Source organism: Henckelia pumila, chromosome 2 (genome assembly GCF_033568475.1).
Source record: "Henckelia pumila isolate YLH828 chromosome 2, ASM3356847v2, whole genome shotgun sequence".
In the NCBI taxonomy this organism is placed as follows: Eukaryota; Viridiplantae; Streptophyta; class Magnoliopsida; order Lamiales; family Gesneriaceae; genus Henckelia; species Henckelia pumila.
In genome coordinates this window covers 153,126,407-153,146,705 of record NC_133121.1, presented here as the reverse complement: position 1 = coordinate 153,146,705, position 20,299 = coordinate 153,126,407, and the positions used below count along the sequence as shown (strand labels likewise).

At 33.6% G+C, this 20,299-nt stretch overlaps 1 protein-coding gene across 3 annotated transcripts; it reads right to left on the bottom strand.

The window, feature by feature from the left end:
* Positions 1-288: 288 nt before the first annotated feature.
* On the bottom strand, positions 289-8,487 carry LOC140880018 (uncharacterized). 3 transcript variants are annotated; one of them, XM_073284060.1, is made up of 11 exons: positions 8,157-8,486; positions 7,558-7,741; positions 7,281-7,463; positions 7,112-7,211; positions 7,005-7,026; positions 6,536-6,566; positions 5,700-5,852; positions 3,375-5,475; positions 1,883-3,254; positions 1,131-1,214; positions 289-568 (listed from the first exon to the last, which is right to left on the bottom strand). In XM_073284060.1, the coding sequence occupies exons 2-11, from the start codon at positions 7,623-7,625 to the stop codon at positions 501-503; spliced, it is 4,182 nt and encodes a 1,393-aa protein (XP_073140161.1). In that variant the 5' UTR covers positions 7,626-7,741; positions 8,157-8,486; the 3' UTR covers positions 289-500. The 3 variants fall into 3 exon arrangements, 2 of the variants coding, with proteins under 2 accessions (XP_073140161.1, XP_073140162.1); XM_073284061.1 differs by lacking the exon at positions 8,157-8,486 and adding an exon at positions 7,882-8,125; XR_012149568.1 differs by lacking the exon at positions 289-568 and adding an exon at positions 1,439-1,507 and having other exon boundaries at positions 1,156-1,214; positions 8,157-8,487.
* Positions 8,488-20,299: the final 11,812 nt, after the last annotated feature.

Below are 20,299 nucleotides of genomic sequence, written 5' to 3'. Positions count from 1 at the left end.
AATTGAAAAATAATTATTATTAAAAAAATAATGGTTTATGTGAAACAAGAAACCATTTTCAAAAGATAAATAAATATTGCCAAAAATATTCCCAACTTCTTGTCTAAAATTTCGAACACCTGAAGTTTTAGCAACTCGGCACACTCGCAACCAAATTTCTCAAGTTTGGGATAAACCATAGCACCACTCCACACACTGGTGCATCGCTTCATACGCCAAGGTAAATAGTTGAGAGTGATCAAAATTAAAACTAAAATGATCTTCATACGAATCCAGTGCACCTACCAGTTTCAGAAAAGAATGATTTAACTACCAAAATCACTTCAATGTTCCACCAATTGGAACTGTCCATCCATTACAACATACACATACAAATAAATCCCAGACGTAGGCAACATTAATCCACGAAGCTATACAACATATTCTCATATTTCTTACATAGGAGTGATATAAAGTGCAAAGCCGAGCATTTGTGAGGTGACCTTCCCTGTTTCAGACGATTATCTATGCTTTGTGTCACCTCCCTTGCTCCGAAATGAAGACAGTGAGAAAAAAGATGGTCTTTGAGCTGTAAAATCAAACCAAAAATCGTCAAACACACATGTAATAAAGAACATAGATTCCCAGATTAGCAAAGTTTGTTATATGCATTAAAAATTATGCCATCAAGTGTGATCTTAAATGTGCTTTTCCATTGACAGCAAGTAGTCCTTCAGGGGAACAAAATAGGCAATACATAAAGAAATCCGAGACTTAAATCAACTATCAAGATAAAAAATTTAGAGTGAAAAGCAACATTATCCACGAAGTAACTTCCCGGGCATAAAGCCTCCAGTCTTACACTTATCTTCTAACCTTGAGAAGAACGAGTGTTTTCTGAGGCACAGTGCACCTATTTTCTATAGGCTTCAAATCAATGAATTTGCAGCCAAAATGAAGTTCAAAAAGCCTATGAAAATAAAAAATTATTGGTCTGATGAACAGTACCATGGGTTGTACATTACAAGCATGAGCATACCGTCACTGGATTCAAGCAAAGCAATCAACTCAGAGAGTGTAATGTTCAGTCGAGAGCATTTTCTTCTGGTCATGTTAAAATATATATACATACATATAATCATGCAAGTCACCTTTAATTGAGCTTCCAGACATTTGATCCTCCCTCAGTTTAAAGTTGGCTGGAAGTGCTGGGATAGAGCTCTGTGAAGGTTGAACTGTAAGAAGGGAATAAACAAGTCAACTTGACATCTACAAATGGAGTATTGAATGAAACTGTCAAATAACAAAAAAATAAAGGGAGAGAATTGGAAAAGATAATACATTGAAACAATGCTCAATCACATAAAAGCCGCAATCAAACATTCTTCAATTTGTTTGTGCGCACACAGGCACCTCAAAAATGAGAAAAATTTGAATTTACTTGACTTGCATAACTCACCAAAGCTGTATCCCCTTATGCTAGCCTGTTAGGAAATACACTGCATAGATCCTCTTTAACTAAGTGTGTCTGTATGATATATACATACATATCAAGAGAGAGGGAAGCTCATAATGCAAACTTGTACAGTGAAACGAGCATATAATTGCAGATTAACATGATAACAATAAAAAAATAAAGAAACAAATCACAAAATCAATTAAAATTTATCCCACATATCCTGGGGCCTCCCAGATGTGGGGCATAATTTTGTAACATAGTGCCAAAAGGTTTTTAACATATATCTCAGTACAAAAGTGTCATGCGTTAACGTTCAACTCCATAACTTCAAAGATATTAAAGTTTGTTTCTCAAACTTTACTCTTTAATCAGAATGGCAAAAAACTGGAAAGAAGGAACCACACTACAAGAAACACCCAAATGTAATGAGTTATCATGAATAACCTTGTTCATTGAAAAAGTCGCCTTCATTATCATCAGTGGGTTGAGCTTGAGAAAATCCCATTCTTGACTTTCTCAGATCTTCTGATGACCGGTTAGCAGGATCACGTCCATCTTCAGTATCATCATCTCCTTCTGATGTGGTTGCAGATATCCAGTCAACCAAACTCTCCGAGCCACGATTTTTTCTTCCAAATTTCAGAAACCGCTTAAATCCCCTAGTCATATCTTTGCGGGATAAATTATTGGATGAATTGGCCACCAACATTGGCTTCTGAGCTGCTCCCCATTTCTTCCTCATTCGGGCTGCATCAGACTCTACTTGACTTAATGACTGTGAGTTCCATGAAGCAGGACTTCCAACTGGGGAGTCTACAGATGCATCGACATCGGACAAATCATGAGGATAAGAAAATGAATGTTGAATGCGTGAATTCCATGACATAGGACTTTCCCCAGGCCAATCTTGCATAGATTCAACAGGGTGGAAGCCAGAGGGTACAACCGTAGGTAACTGAGAACCCAAAGCCTTGTCAAGTTGAGAAAATGCCATCTTGTTATCACCATTTTCTGATCCTGAATCAAAGAACTTCTCGGTTTCCATCACCAGTCTTGGTTCTTCATTGTCCAAAACCTCATGACCTTCAGCATTCAAGGTTTCGAATTCCTCCTCTTCTTCATCTTTACCAGTATTCTCAAAGTCCTCGGTTCCAGAGGCCAAGTCGTTATTTCCTTCTTCATTTTTTATAGGCTCAGATCGCACAGAGGCCTTCTGTTTTGTAATACTTGCTCTTGCAACATAGCTTGTTCGACTACCCTTTCTGAGAAATGGCTTAGCAGCAACATTCTTGGGAACTTCCTCGTCAAATTTAATCGGTGTCAAAACAGCACCATCAGAGTCCAAAGGGGACACATCCCTTAACTCATTATGATTTACTGAGCTTTTCCTCAATGATTGTGATTGGTGTGACTTCTCATCCTTCACAACCGCTGCTTCTTCGCTAGTGCTCTTGCTACGGGAATAGCTTCTTACTTGTGAACGAATCGTCTTACTGGCTCCAGAAGATGGCTTGGTATTTTCTTTTCTCAGTTCAGAGAAGTTGGGTACAGATTGTATGAGTGGATTTTCTGGTTGTGTCCTTCGCCTCCTAGAATTGATGCTGGAAGTTCTTATAGCAGATCTTGAACCAGGAGTAGCTGAGGTACCAGTTGATGATGACAGACTCCTATTGTTGGGTAAAAGCTTCTTACCCTGTGCACCTGAAGAGACCCCATCAATGGGGTGATCTAAAGGAACATCTTCCTGAAGATGATTCCGCTCCGGAAAATTTAATGCTTCTTCGTCATCCTCACCATCACCAAAATCTAAATGTTGCTGCCAATAAAAACTTTTACAAATTCGGTTAAACAGAAACAGAAGATCAACTCCATGAAACTCCTAAAATTACATGGGCACACATCAAGGGAATAAAACAGTAGAAAATAACAAATCTACCTGCTTTCTTTTCATAATTGACCTGCTATTAAATGACCTGAGTCTCTCAGCACGTCGATGAGCATTGGATACTGAATCCAGTCTATCTTCAGAAGCTGAAAATTTGGCCTTCAAATCAGATTTACTCCTCTCAAGACTATCCTGCATGGACTTCAATCTAGCTTCTTTCTCTGCTCTGTTGGAACTCCAATCTTCCCTTAGTTTTGCATCTCTTTTTTGTGTATACCTGTCATAGAATTTCCCTCGAGAACCATCTGAAACAGAAAGCTCAGAAAACTCTTTACGTAAAGCTTCACCATAATTCTGATTATCAATACTTTTTGTGATGGAAGTTGCATCAAGCTTGGCTGTGTTTTTGGAAATCCTGTTAGGTTCTGTGGCCGAGTAATTGTCAGAAACTTGGGAACCGATACCGACTACTGGTTTTGAGTGGTATAAACTAGTTGTTGATTCATGTTGCATTTTAGCTGGCCTGCCTTTAGAGCCCAAGTGAGATTGATCACAAGGGATTCGTAGCTTATGCTCGGCAAAAAGCTTCTCAAGCTCATTTGCTTTCATCTTCAACTCATCATTAAGTTCCTGATTACCTTTTGACTGTCTTTTTCTTTCAGCTTGCTCTAGAGGCGGCGTTTTAAACGAATCAAAGCTTTCTTCAGTGTCTACTGAGAACTTACCAGAGAAAGGCCCCCCAATGATTCCGGCAGAACTGCTGTCATCTCTTTGAACTGCCTTTTTACTCTGGTCAGTTGCCAAGCCCTGTTTGTGGAACTTTATTCTCTGAGGGCCTGAATTTTCAATACTTGGCACAGAACTACCGGTTACCTTCTCGGATAAATGTGATTCTTTCTTTTCAACTCCTACAATTTCTGTAACAGATTTTACATCTGGGTGAGCGATCGAGGAATCCCCTCCATTCCCTTTATAGCGAGAAACAAAAGCCTCTCGAATTTTTGAACCAGGACCACTATCAGAAAGTCCAGATTCTCCCAGTGTCTTGTGGGTAACCTTCGATCGTGATTGCCTAACAGTCTGATCTCTTATTTCAGAATCTTCCCTTTGATTTAAACTTTTAGACTGCCCACCACCTTTGCTTGCAGAAGGCTTAAATCGAGTCAAAGAAGATGAATCCTTCACTCTAGGTGACTCTGTCTGCGAAGTCACTCCCTCTACAGTATCACTAAGCTCTTCACTATTCTGAGAATCCTCTAACTTTCCTTGATCACCCAACCCCAAAAGAACCACGTTTTTACCGTCAAGCAAAGATCTCTTCTCTTCTGAATTATCCTGATGCTCACCCCTGCTATTAAATGATATTGACTGAGTTGGGTTACACACTTCTTCTTTCAAGGGAACATATTCGACAGGGCTCAAGTTAGAATTGGACTCCAACTTGTTAAAAGAACCCCCCTTCGACTCACTGGTATCACCAACCCTACCCAGACTAGGCATAACCTTTATCTCTGGTGTAACAGAATCAGAACCCATGGCTTTCTCGATCAAATTCAAAGCTTTTTTCTCCTCTGACTGCTTGCTCTGAGAGAGTGAGGCAGTTGACTGAGAATAAGACGGGCTCTCAGTATCTTTCTTTTCAGCACTTAGGTCGATGCTCATGTCACTAGCACCACTCCATCTCCTCAAAAGCGTAGTTCCAGATGATGACACATCAGATGACATCCGCCTCAGTTCAGTAGACTTCCCTACAGTTGGCTTTCCTCCAGATGTCTCCTTCTGTTTGTTTTCAAACATGTTTATCCTATCCTGCACACTAAGACGTCTAGTAGGCTGACTTGCCTGAACTGATGGCTCAGAATTCTGATCAGAAGTCGATGAGCTCTCCTCTTTCTTCTCGACAGCTTCCCTCTCAACGCTTGATTCCCTGTTGATGGTGTGATTGCTGGAAAGTAAAGGAAGGGTATTGGGCTGCTGACACGTGGCAAGTTGTTCTTGATCGGGTGGTGGGGATGACGGGAGATCTTCGACATCAATTGACATGTCCGACCCGCATGAAGAACGAATTATTCGATCATCAGACACAGGTCTCCACTGGTTCATTAAATCCGGCCGCCTCTCACATAGTGATATCAACTTGCAGCATGCTTCACTACACACAAATACAACTCAAATTTAGTTCAAAATTAAAATATAAATTTTTTCACATATAATTTTGTTCACATAAGATACAATTTTATCTTTGTCATCTAGGTTAGAATTGATTTCATGCTATGACCATAGATAATTCAAGTTGCATATGCAGACCATCTTTAATCTATGTGGGTTCTTAATTATTCCTTTACATGTGATACTAGAAGTTTTCCAAGTACTTACTTTAAACGATGAGCACCAAATTTATCTGCAAACATTTGAAGTTCAGAGACCGTGTCAATAGTAAAACCAGCAGCAGCAGCACGAGCACAGGCTGTTGATAAGTCCTCCTGAACTGCAACAAGCCTTACATCGATAGCTCTCAAAAGCTCCTTCCTGTGAGGATGGTAAATAATCAGAATATGCACAGGACAATTACGTGCACAAACATACACAAAGGAAGATGGAGTAGATAACCTTCACGATGGACTTTTGATATGTCGACTAAATTTATTACAGGGACTTAGAACAAAAATGTTGAGAAGAAGCTATTTACAAGAAAAACAAGCTAAATAAATGTGCTTCATCTGTGAGCAGCTTACCAAGACGAAATTACTTATGTGTTGTGCACAATCAAATGAAATTTCAATCAAACATTAGTTTAACTTCCAGTATCACACAGCTAACTATTAAAAAAGTGTAATGAATTCTAGCGAGCCACTACACCCAAGATAGATTAAACTCTCAAATACTACTTAGATTGTAAACTCACATTTTACAAACTTTTCAAGCAACCATTAATTGTTGACTGATTCATGCGATCAACCTGACGCCTTGGGGAGTTCATTATAACTATAACCTCTGTGCGCTAAGTTAATGACCATAAGGTTGGCTTATAAAGAAAAAACTCAAAGCTGACATGAATTAATAGGAACTGGTGTGGCAGTGGTACAGAGAGGTTAATCACATCTATTGATAGAAAGTGATTTCACGCGTTATATCAAAGCATCAAAATAAATCCAGCCAAACAATTAAATAATGATGATATTAAATTGTGAGACGGAGTAAAGAGTTGATACTTTGTAGCATCCTCTGCGGCCGTTGTGCCACCTGGTACATTTAACAGATCAAGTCATTGATTCAGAGTAACAGTGTAACAGACTATATCATTTCACCCAGAAAAAAAAGAAAGAAAGAAAACAATTTTGAAACTAAAGATGTGTTGCTTGTTTCAAATGCATCTTAACTGACTGAAAAAATTCAAACATCAACTCAAATCAAACTTAGTTGGAGCACAATTCAAAAACTGTAGAATCAGCTAGATGAGCCATTCATATGGGTCCACTTTCACAACTTAAGGGCAGAAAAATAATTTCAGAAGATAGTTACTGGTAAAGTATTCCATGCAACAGGTATCACATGCTCTTGGTTTAAATAAGCTTATACAAGGTGTTATCACTTATTCTTTTGGTCTATCTACGTCTGGATTTCAGGTACAATCAAGAAAAATATTGGATAAAATACATCAAGAAGTAGTGAAATCCATACCAGAAAGCTGATCTCCAGGTCCCTGATATTAAACGGGAAATTTTTTAGTTATGCTACAGTCACAGAAGTACCGGTTGAACCATCTGTTCGTGCATAAATGTATATACCTGAGAATATATTTTCCGTGCTGCTTCCAATTGTGACATCTCAGAATCAAATGTTACAACCATTTCCAAAACCTCTGGCGTACTTACAAACCGCACAAACCTGAAAGAATAACAATCATAGATATTGATCATGAATTAAACAAATTTTCCAAGTAGCAAATGTCAATACCTCTCAAGAGTTCCCTTTGTGAACCACACTTCAGCATTTTTTCGTCGTCCAACCTCAAGCTTAACTGAATGTGCAGCAGAAGCAACTTGATCCTCTGCAACCTTCAAATGTGTAACAAAGGGTTTAAGTAATCCTGAAGCGATCTTTTCTGTGCTGCCATTGCTTGAAACAAACAATTCGCATCTGGCCAAAAGAGAGCTCAAAGTAAACAAAACTAAGAATAGAAACAGCCCTTTAACTTGATAATGTGATTAAATATAGGAACCACAATCCTCACCTGGAACGCTTTGGAGACAGCTGGAATAAAGCATAATCTAGAGGTGCATCGGACTTCATTTTTTCCATCAAGGAGAATACAATGTATTCACCTTTTATATATTGATTTCCATCCCAAAAACTTCGACATGTTATGATTTCTAACTACTTTTAAAACCGATCATATTTAGCACAGCCTGAGGAGCCTGCATTTCATGTTTTCAAGTCAGACCACAGCCAAAAATGGAAAATCCATAAACTGAGCACGCAGAAATCCAGAGACAGAACAAGATTGTCCTATAAGGTGAAAAACAGTGCACACGAGATCTCATATCTTCTAATTTACCTCACATTGACCTCAATCAGCATAAAATCAACCACAAACCAAGAGTAAAATAAAAATTCCCTCAGATCTGATTGTGCCTAAAAACCAAATTCGTTTGTCGGATTCATGCTCCAACGCTGCTCCATCCCGACCCAGAAGAAGCTCAATCCGAAGCAATGTAGCAAGAATCGAACACATTCTACGACAACTAACTCGATTAGCCTAAAAACCCATCAACTCAAACTAACTTAAAGTCACATACAATGCAAGACAATCTAGCAAACTTGAAAGCAGACCTCAGCGATGTCAAGGGGGAGATCTTCAAGTCTCGGTCCCGATCGTCAGATTCAAGTGCAGACCCAACTCAACATTTCCAGGTGCAGAAAAAATCCCCACAAATTCGAGCCATTTGGGTTCAACAAACAGACGGGTTTGGGTGGATTTTAACCCCTAATTTAGAGAAAGAAAAACCAGAAATGGGTGAGGCAGAGTTGGTTTCTGCTTTACTCCATCCCTTAGTAGAAGTGTATTGCAGTGTATCTCCCACTTTCCTTTGCCGCAAATACACACACTGTGCGTGTATGTGGGGATGAAAGAAAGAATGAATGAAGGTTTCAACTTTTCCTCCGACAAGATTATTTTGGATTATAAATAATCTTTGTTATTACAGTGTGAAATTTGATATTTTTGAACTGTGAAAGAAAAAAAAAATACACTGACCGTGGTTGGAAGAGAGAACAGACAGTCACGTGGAACTGTTTCGTTCTTCGTCTTGTGAAAAGACGAAGATGCCCCTGTTACCAGTTACATTCCCCATTCTGCTTCATAAACCACACCCAACAAAAACCTGATTATATTTTAGTTTCTTTTTTTTTTCTGTCTAAGAATTGAATTTGCTAGAATCGGATATCAGTCATGATTCTTTTTTTTAACTCCTGTCAAAAAAAATTTCTAAAATGAATCCAAACCTAAGATAATGTCTTTCATCACGAAGATGAGATATTATGGTACGGTCGTATATACTTAATTTGGCTCTCAAAACATGTTTAATTTTAAAAAAACAAAAAACAAAGCTAAAACAGTGTAATGCCATGAAAGTTATATATTATTCATATCAAAGTGAGTTTGAGTTTAGATAAGAAACTTAAAATCAAGTCAATATATTAGTATTTTCTTGTGTAAATACTAAATAGCATGAAGCTTATGTAATTCGCTTTGTGTATTGTACAAAATGTAATCTTTGGATTGTGGATATCTTCATTAGTAAATATTAATATCTTGTAAATTCAAGTTCAAATAAATCTAGTGTTATCCTCCACAATTCGTGTCATGTTATGACATCCAAAGCCAACTTTCTATGGTGGCATATAATCAGTAATTTTCAGGGTGGTACATGACCATAATATGAATGGTTAATACCTAAAAGATAAAAACACCCACCAATGAATAGGTGATGGGGAAAATGAATAAATCGATCACACACAAGAATAAGATGTAAAAAAGATTTGTCAGGTAATACACATATCAACAATATGTATCTTCTCTTTAGAAGCTAGTCATATAAGAACTCCAAAGTTTAGTATGCTTGACTAATTAAGACAATTATAAGATGAGTTACCCCTGTAAAATTTCATAGGGTACATGTGAGTGAGTACATAAGTTCAAAAGACCCATTTTGATATAGTAAGGAGAGTCCCGAATCTGAGGCGTTACAAGTGGTATCAGAGTTTGACATCTCCTATTACGGTGTGGTTCGGGACGAATCAAGCGAAAGTTGGTGGGCATATGGCACACGAAGCTCTTATTGCGGTACATGGTTCGTAATTCCCAGGGTAATATATGGTCTACGATATAGGTGGTTAATACCAGAAAGATGGAAAGTCTAATGAATGAGTGATGAGAATAATACCTGAAGATGAAAACCCCACCAATAAATGGGTGACTGGGAGCATGAATGAACCAATCTCCATACTAGAATGAGAGGTACTAAAGATTTGATAAGTACTACTCATATCAATAACTTTTTTTTGGAAATTCATCACATAAGAACTCCAAAATTAAATGTGTTTGACTTGGAAAAATTATGGGATAAGTGACCCCTTGAGAAGTTTCTCAAAATATGTGTAAGTGAGGACATAAACATATTAAAAAGACTCATATTGATATAGTGAAGATAGTTCTCGAATTTGGGCATTACACACGTAGTTTAGTCATCCTTACGCATTCATTTTATTCTCGATCTTCTTTAACCAATATTAGTAAATCTTTGCACATAATATGTGCACGCAAATTAAATTTTATATGAAATACAGTGACATTATAGTAATTTTTATTTAAATTTGTTTTCTGAATTTATAACTTATTATGCTTTTTAAATCAGTAATTTATTATATCTTGTTTTATTTCAAAAATAACTGTAATTATGAGGAAGGAATATTTGGAGGGGAAAAAATTGATATGGCATAAAAGACTAAAACTAGTTAATAATACCTCAACATTAATAATAGCAGATAAAAATCGTCCAATCTATTATATTTTAGGCTTTTTTTTTTTTTTGCTTTCCTATGTTTAGAATCGAATATCAGTCTTGATTCTTTTTTCTAACGGTTGTCAAAACTTTTTTATAAAATGAACCGAGACCTAAGATAATGCTTTTTTATCAAGATGACGAGATATTATGGTCATACATACCTGATTTGGCTCTCGAGACATGTTTAATTTTTTAAAAAAAATAAAGCTAAAAAACAGTTTAATGCCATGAAAGTTATATATTACTTATAACAAGGTGAGTAATTGAGTTTAGATAAGAAATTTAAAATCAAGTCAATATATTAGTATTTCCTTGTATAAATAGCATGCAGCTCATGTAATTCGCTTTGTGGATTGTACAAAATGGAATGTTTGGATTGTGGATATCTTCATCAGTAAATATCAACAGATATTACTTCTTGTACATTCAAGTTCAAATAAATCTAGTGTTATTCCTCTCAATTCCTGACTATGTTATGGCATTTTAAACCAACTTTTTATGGCGGTATATAGTCCACAATTTTTAGGGTGGTACATGGTTCACAATATGAGTGATTAATAACTGAAAGATGAAAATACCACCAATGAATAGGTGACGGAGAGCATGAGTAAACCGATCACATACAAGAATGAGAGATACAAAAGATTTGATAGGTAATACTCATATCAACAATGTGTATTTTCTTTTTAGAAGCTAATCATATAAGAACTTCAAAGTTAAATGTGCTTGACTTGAGATAATTATAGGATGAGTGACCCATTGTAGAGTGTTTTAGAATGCGTGTGAATGAGTATATAAGCATGTTGGAATGACTTGTGTTGGTACAGTAGGAAGAGTCCTCGAATGTGATGCGCTACAAGTGTTATCAAAGCCTGAAATCTTCTATTACGGTGTGATTTGAGACAAACCTAGCAGAAGCTGGTGGGCATATGAAACGCGAAGCCACCTTCCTATTGCGGTACATAGTCTGTAATTTGTAGGGTGGTATATATATGGTTTACAATATGGGTGTTTAATTCCTAAATATAGAAACTCCAACAATGAATGAGTCATGTGAAGAATACCTAAAGATGGAAACATCGCCAATGAATGGGTAACAGGGAGCATGAATGAACCGATCTCTACACCAGAATGAGAGGTACAAAAGATTTGATAGGTACTATTCATATCAACAAGTTGCATTTTTTTTCGAAAATTCATCACATAATAACTAAAAAGTTAAATCCGCTTGACTTGGGAAAATTTTGGGATGAGTGACCCCTTGAAAAGTTTCTCAAAGTTTGTGTAAGTGAGAACATAAGCACGTTGAAAAAATCTCAATACATTGTGAATAGTTCTCGAATCTAGGGCATTACACATGTTGGATCTAGTCATCCTTGCGTTTTCATTCTCAATTTTCTTTAACCAATATTAGTAAATCTTTGCACATAATGTGTGTATGTAAATTAAATTTTTATATGAAATATAATGAGATTAGAGTAATTTTTATTTAAATTTAATATCTGAATTTCTAGCTTATTATGCCTTTTTAATCACTAATTTATTATATTTTGTTTTATTTCAAAAATAACAGTATTTATTATTATTTTTTAATGAAATGAATTCCATTAAAAAAAACGGGTAAATGAGTACAAGTACATTAGGTATCCTCATGAGAAGACAACCACAGCTCCTATTCTAAGCCAAATTCATAAGAAAATATTACAAGACATAGGAATACAACGTAAAACCATAAGCTTGATTCTACGTGTCGCATTCTCAATGTCGATTTTCTCATCTTCGAAAATTTTCCCGTTTCTCGATGTCCATACATGATACAATGTGGCTGCCAGAGCACTCACCCTCATAGAGGCTAGTGTACTGGAGGGAAAAAAAATTGATATGACATGAAAGACTAAAACTAGTTACTATTAGTAACTCAAATTTAATAATGGTAGATAAAAATTGTTAATGTGTTTCATTTTACTTTTTTTTTTTTGTCTAGAGGCTTTACTGTTACCACTAAGCCAAAATATCCTTGGCGTTTTCTTAATTTCTTCTTAAAAATTATTTTATTTATTTGTATTGAGTTTGATTTTGTGTGGATAGATAATTTTGCTATATTTGTTTGCGGAGTGATGCTACATGTATACGAAGGATTACGTTATACGTTGGGTTACACGTTGAAATTGAAATTATATATATATCCTTAATGCATTTTGGAAATATTTTTTTCAAATCAAGTGGAGGAATAAATTTGTAATTTCATGTGTAGTATGTAACCCAATGTGTAACTCAATGTGTACATGTTGCATGAGCTTCTTTGGACTCTTCGGAACATTAGGTTTTAAATAAATAAATAAATATATATATATATATATATATATATTACATATCAAGCGTTGTGTTCATTTCATATCTAATATTTGCGTATATATATATATATTACATATCAAGCGTTGTGTTCATTTCATATCTAATATTTGCGTCGATGCTTAATGAAATTCAAAATACTATGAGATATGGTAGATCTACCCCTTCTGGATTCGAAAATGAAATTTGTGTGAAAAATGGAAGTTTTCTCCAAAATATGGTGCATCTTGATGTTCCTCTGCAATGAAATTTATTTTATTTAACCATGGAAACTACAAAAAAGTTTAAACAAAATGTTTTGGAGAATCAAAATAAACTAAGATAATATTTGAAAATACTTTTTAAGAAAATGATTTTCAGAGTCTTTAAAAAAATTCAAAATATTTAGAAATAAAAGCTGATAATTATTATTATTTTTTTAGGAAAATTGAGAATTATTTTTTTTTAAATTTGCAAACACTATTGATAGGATCGAAAACGGTGTGTAGAGAGAGGGTGAACAATGGAGGACCTACATGGTCCCGAAAGAGTGCGACCGTCCCTCCTAAAATTTGAAAAAAAAAATAGTAGTATAGATATAATATCTTTTTTAAATATAAATTGAATTGCATAACTTTCCCCTCAATAATAAAGAATCACATCCATTTTGACTATCATGATCAGCTTTAAATAAATTACAATAATTACAGATTTAGAGATCACGACGAATTACTGAAAGAAGAATCAATATTCACTATTATCGTGTTGAAAGATTTTATAAAGTGACAGATTTAAAACGTCGAGAGTTAAACAATCGTATTAACAAGGTGAACACAAATTTGTTGTTATGTTTGATATGTTTTGATCCATCAAATTCGTTTTTTACTGATGATGAAGAAAAAATTTCTTCGATTTGCTCAGTTTTATCATCTAATTTATCTATAATAATGTTAGTGCATTTTGAGCATCAACTTCACAAATTTATTTTTGACATAAGTAAAATCAATTTTCGGAGGTTATAGAAATTAATGAGATTGCTAAAAGATCATTTAATCGAAAAAACATCAATTATTTAATTTGATACAGTTAATTTTGAAGTTAACATTGTTATTATCCATTGTAACTGCGACTGTAGTGAGCGTTTTTTGAATAATAAAAATCATCAAAACATCACTTCATAATCGATTGAGAGATGATATGTAAATAATATTTTGGTATCGTATATTGAGTTAGATATGTTTGATACAGTTGATAATGAATATATTATTTATTATTTTCATAAAGTGAAATATGAGATAGTTTTATCGTAAAACATATAAAGTTAATACATTTAATATTTTTTTAAAGATATTGGTTCGCCCCCTCTGATAAAAAATTATGGACATCCCCCACTTTTAAAATATTTTGAGCTATAATAGCTCGGTTTTGGAAATATTGAGCACCGATGAATTAAATCGTGTTTGGTTTTCAAACCAAGCGAAAGACACTCGAAATAATCTTTCGTAGAAACTAATTTAACATTTTGTAAATCATTTTAAAAGGATGCAAGTTGAAATAATGAAAACAGTTTGGTTGAAGCATTTTATCAAACACTTTGTGTGCTATAAAGAACACATAAAATGTTTCAACCATGCGTCTAAAAAATCATTAGCATAAGTAAAATAAATGCAATAAATAGACCCGAATTTGTTTATGGACGTCACCCCTTCTTTCTCCTCGGAAGAATATCACTAGAAGACTTTGATTTATACAACTCATTTATACAAACCCACTCCAGTTTAGGACTTATCCACTGCCTAAACAAGAACTCCTAGCCACTCAATTGATTGTAGGCCGCAACCTCATAATTTGCATATTGTTTAACGACTTTATGCCAAGACTACAAACACAATCTTTAACGTCTTTGTATTAAGACTCTCACTCAACTAATCTATGATTACATCTCTCGAATATGTGAGTGAGTTGGGTTCTCTTTAACTGATATACAAAGATTTCGAACAAGCAAGAATGTTCTATAAACTTGGTTTGGTGTGAAGAACTTGGCAGCGAATGCTCATCTTTCTTTTTGTTCTTCACACCTTGGGCTTTTATCTCAATTAGCTTGATGAATCTAATTTTGATGCCCTTTGCCTTGAATCTCTCTTCCAAGACTTGTGTTTGAACTCCAAGATGTTGTATTTATAGGCTCTAAGAGAGATATAGCCGTTAGACACAGAAATAGAGCCGTTAAAAGATTTTGTACTGTTTTTGGAGTACTAAACTGATCTTCGAGGTACTGTAGCAGCTGAGCAAACTTCAGTTTGGTATCAGTTGAGCGCACCTTCAGTTTGAGTAGGTAAATTGATCTTGTCAAATTTTAGTTTAAGAGCGGGATTGATCTTGGAGTAGTTTAGTAATAATATGATCAATTTAGTGTCATATGTCTTGATTCTTTGATTTTTGGGCAATGTGATAAACATAAAAGTTGTAGCTCTTGATCTTATCTTTCCACGGAATCAAGAATCACTCCACTTAGAGTTTATATGCAAACGTTATGCTCGAAATACCATAGCTGCTCAAACTTCGGTTGAGCACAAAATCAGTTGAGTGCATATGATCAGTTTAGTGCTATATCTCTTGATTAGTTGATTTTTTGGGAAAAGTGATAAAAATAAACATTGTAGCCATTTATATTAGCTTTCTAAGGAATCAAGAATCACTTGATTTGTATTTCATATGAGAGAGTTATTCTTGATAAACCAGATTGTGCCATAAATTCTGCTCTGCAGAATTTCAGTTCCAAACCTGTAATTTCAACATAGTTTAGAAGCTCCTTAGAATCCGATTCAGTCTTATACTTGTGAATATGATTTGTAGATCATTGTCTTATGTTTCCAAATCAGGGTGAATCGTTCCATTCGGATAATTGAGCTGCAATATATGGCCAAAATACCAGAACTGTTTGAGGTAAACTGATTTTGTTTTCTACTAAACTGATTAGATTTCATTTGGTATTGCAATGTCAATTTGATCTAGATAACATCTGTTTTTTTCTCAACTGACGTGAAATAAAATATGTTCCAAATTGAGTTTTCTATGCAGTCGTCTTGGCGCTAATTATTTTTATCAATGAGATGTAAGATATCATTGAAACACTGGAGCTCGCCAGAAATTCAGTTTAGCTAACTTTGAGTTTTGACTTTCATCTTCAGTTTAACAACTTCACACTAGAGTAAATATGTTAGAAACATAATAACAAGTTTTGTTATCATCAAAATCAAGATTGTTTGTGTTCCAAAAATCAACAACTGTCTAAATAAGAGATAAAAATTACTTTCATTTAAAAGAAGGAAAAATTGTTTGAACTTTGGTAAAGTTTTTAGGCGTTTTTTTATGAAAATAATAATGCTATGCACATAGTGATGTAACTGAGCCGAGCCGAGTTGAGTCGAACAGTATCAGGCTCGAACTTGGCTCTTTTAATATATTCAAAAGCTCGAATTTGGTTCGAGATTTTGTCTAAGGATTGAGATCGATTCATTAATATTGTGTTCGTCATGTTTAACGAGTCTGGCTCATTAAAGGAGCTCGTTTTCAGACTCATTAAATGAGCTCAAAAACTCGTTAAGGGGGCTCATAAAAAAGCTCGAAGACGTCAAGTAACTGAGCTCGATTTTGAGTTTTTTTCGAGCTCATTAAAGATAAAATTGAGCTCGAATATACAGTAAAATTCATCTTTATAAATTAATTCTAAACTCAGATAGAAATGAGTAAATTTTTTCATAAATAACCAAAACAACAAACCTAGCAGCTACAAAAAAAAAATCTAAACACATAACATCATTAAATATATCAAGATACTACATCTAACTTCTAAAATATACCAAATAAAAATAACACTACCATAAATTCATTATTAAATATCTCATAACTTAACTGCGAGAGAGCTGTCGAGCCACTTAAAAGAGTTGAGCTCGAGTTGGAGCTCAAATACGCTTCACAAAAAAAGCTCGAACGAGCTTTTTATCGAAACGAGCTTCAAATAACTTATGAATAATTTGGTTAGTCTATTCCTAATATATACGTACCTCTAGTTCCTTAGTTATCAAATAAATAAATAATTTATAAACTTTGTTTGATCGAATATACGATCGTTTGAGAATAAATAATGACACAAATTTTGAAAGTTAAGTTCAACAAAATAGCGGGAAAACATTAATAAGACAAACTCCCTATTCGTTCTTTCCATTTTACTTGGTTCAAGTTATAAATTAAAGTTTCTTATATATCGCTTTAGTAATTTTGATGATAAAGAAAAGATCAATGAGTTGGTAAAATGGGTTGATTTGACTATGTGAAGGTTGTATAATTGTAAAATTGGTTGATTTGACTATGTAAAGGTTGTATTGAAGGAACGAATGCTTGTCGCTTTACCAAAAGTTATAACTAGTGGTAATGGTGCAATTCAAATCATTTAAACTGTATAGTTGCCCAAGCGTTATGGTTTGATCGCTCTACCAAACAAGAACAATTATTGCACCCAACAGATTATATAATGAATACTAATGTCCGTTGCACGTGATGCATGCACATACATAAATTTTTTATGTTAATTAATTTTCATATTATTTTTATAACTCACATGATTATTAGATATTCAAAAGTTTAAGGGTGATAATTATCTAATCTAAATATTAAAAAAATCTAATCTAAAAATTAAAAAAAATATATAAACAAAGATAACGAGTGTCATTTTGGTAAATAATATTGTTTCTAATGGCTAAAAAAAAGGATATTATATAAAATGACTAATTTGTCTAATAATTTTGGTTTTGTTTGGAATTAAATTAGGATATAATTGTAATTTCATCTTAAAATGCACCAATTAATTGAAAGTTAGTTAATTAGAGAGTCTCTACTATAATAATATAGTAAGATATACTTTAGGTATACATTTGGTTTGGTTCGAGTGATGATATAATATGTGTGTATATATAATAGGGATAATAAAAAAGTTTATAGATAAAAATTATATTGTGATAATATATATATATATATATATATATATATAGATATATATATGTGTGGCTTTTGATACTAGTGATCAATATAGACATGTATATTGCATTGTATTTGGTGTAATATATTAGAGGAGGATTAAATTTACCATTTTCCAGCATTACCCTTTATCTTTCCAAATTAGAACATGGTCTGCAATAAAGTGCAAGATTGCACACGTTTTCTTTATGTGGAGTAAAACCACACCACAAAATAAATTTATATTTCTGCAATTTCGCTGCGTACAAAATTTAAGAGAGGAAAAGGAAGTCATTTATTATAGAGAATTAGAGATTGAAGTTGCTCTGCAGTTTTTTTTTTTTTTTCTTCTCAGAGTCCGTTTGTTTACGGAAGTTAACCAAAGAAAAATATTTATTTTTTATTAGGCGTTTGATTTAATCGTTTTTTAAAAAAACGCTTATTTAAATCCAAATAAGTATTTTTTTTTAAAACAAAAATTTTGGTTTTTTGTCCTTTTGGATTATGCTTCTATTTCTATTTTAAAAAATCAATTTTTCAATATTTTTCCAAACGCTAAAGCTGCTTTTGATTTTTTAATAAAATCACTTTAAAAAACTGAACTTATTTAAATGTTTTTTTTAAGCCAATGATCTTTGTATCTAAACTGGCCGCCGATTTCATCTTGGTGGATTTCTCTATTATTGGGTTCCCCTTGAATTTGTAATTTTGCAGGGTTCAAGAGGGCAAAATGGTAAAGTGGTTGCTATATTTCAAATGACGTGCTGTAGGTTAAGGCAAATGAGAGAATGATAAAACAACACATAGCACGGAATAGGAATGACAATGGATCGGGTATGTGTAGGATATCGTACCTCCATTCCCATACCCATTTATTAAATCCATCCTCATACCCATACCCATCGGATATTTAATTTCATCTACATCCCCATACATGTCGGATGATCGGATATCCATACCCTACCCATATATCTATTTATTGTATATACTCCATAGAAATAATTTTTTTAAAATTTTTTAATTATTTGATAAAACTATACTTATTTACTAGATTTTTATATCAAAATTTTTAAGATAATAAAAAAATAAAACACCGAAGAAAATTTACAACCAAAGACTTATATAAAAAATAAAACTTTTAAAAAATAGCATTAGTTTTATATTAATAATTTTTATTATTTCATCCAACTAACATAATTCAACAAAAAAATTAAATTAGCATTTATTTAATATAAATTAATATGTATATATATATATATATATATATATATATATATATATTTGGGTATCGAGTAGGGTATGGGTAGGATACCACTATATCCTCCTCCATCCTCATTTACGAGATCCACATACCCATTTATCCATTTATTTAATCGGGTCCAAAAAATGCCTCCATACCCTCCTCCGTTCGGGTCGGATATCGGGTTCCCTATCGGGTTCGGAGGAAATTGCCATCCCTAGCACCGAACCATGCCTATGTAGTGGTGGAATAGGGTAATGATCCGTCTCGTAACCATCTTACCCAATTCTTGTCCCTAAAAGAATCGGAAATTTTTTTTTCACCGATCCCGTTCCCGACACATTTCGGGACCTGAATATACGAGATCCTGATCCCGTCGGATAAGAAGAGAAAATTTCAAAATTTTTTTACATGTTCAAGATTTCATTCAAAAGAAAATGTGATTATTTATAAAAAAATAATAATTTGAAACTTATTTTTTCTAAATAAAAAATAAATATTCAACTTAAAACATATAATATTAAAATATTTCGGATAATGTTTCAAGATTTTGTCGAGAGAAGAAGTGTTTTGGATAATTATTAATAAAATGTTCGGTACAACCTACTAGAAAGTTTTTTGTTAAATAGATTGTCAAATTGCATCTCATGTTCTAAATATTTGTGCTAATTATATAATTGTAAATATGAATTAATTAAATTATTATTTTAATTTTTTTTAAAAAATAAAAATAAAATGTCATTTCATGATTCTACAATTCGATTTCGAACGTTCTAACAATAAATAATTATGCGAATTAAGTCCACAATTAATTGTTATATGAGTTAAAACTCAATAATATTTAGCTCAATCTATTAATAAAATTATTAATTAAATATATTATAATATTATTTCGAGAAGGGTCGAAAATCCCGTCGAAACGAGGGTTTATTCCCGATCCCTCTCTCGATATTAATCTCGAAAATTCGGTCTGAGAAAATTTCGAAAATTCGAAAATTCGGTCTGAGAAAATTTCGAGTTGGAAAAATTTAGAAACGGGAATGAGATGGGACCGGATTCGAGAAGGCTCGAGAATTCGGAAATTTTTGTCACTCCTATGCCTAAGCTAAGTTGAGGTGGTGTTAGCTCGAGATGCGCAATAAATAATTAAATAAATAAATAAATACCTATATATTATATTAAAAAATCAATGTTTCGTAGCCTATAAATATATATATAGCTGTAAATGGTGGATTTTTTTTAATATTTTGAAGAAGTAAATCTAAAAATTTCGATAAAACTCCTTTAAATTCATAATTTGGGGCTCTTAAAAATTTATTAAT

Coding starts and splice junctions, on each gene's coding strand:
- LOC140880018 (XM_073284060.1), bottom strand. CDS start 7,625: ATGGAAAAAATGAAGTCCGATGCACCTCTAGATTATGCTTTATTCCAG. Junction 7,027..7,111: donor CACGGAAAATATATTCTCAG/GTATATACATTT, acceptor GTTTAATATCAG/GGACCTGGAGATCAGCTTTC. Junction 6,567..7,004: donor ACCTGGAGATCAGCTTTCTG/GTATGGATTTCA, acceptor TAAATGTACCAG/GTGGCACAACGGCCGCAGAG.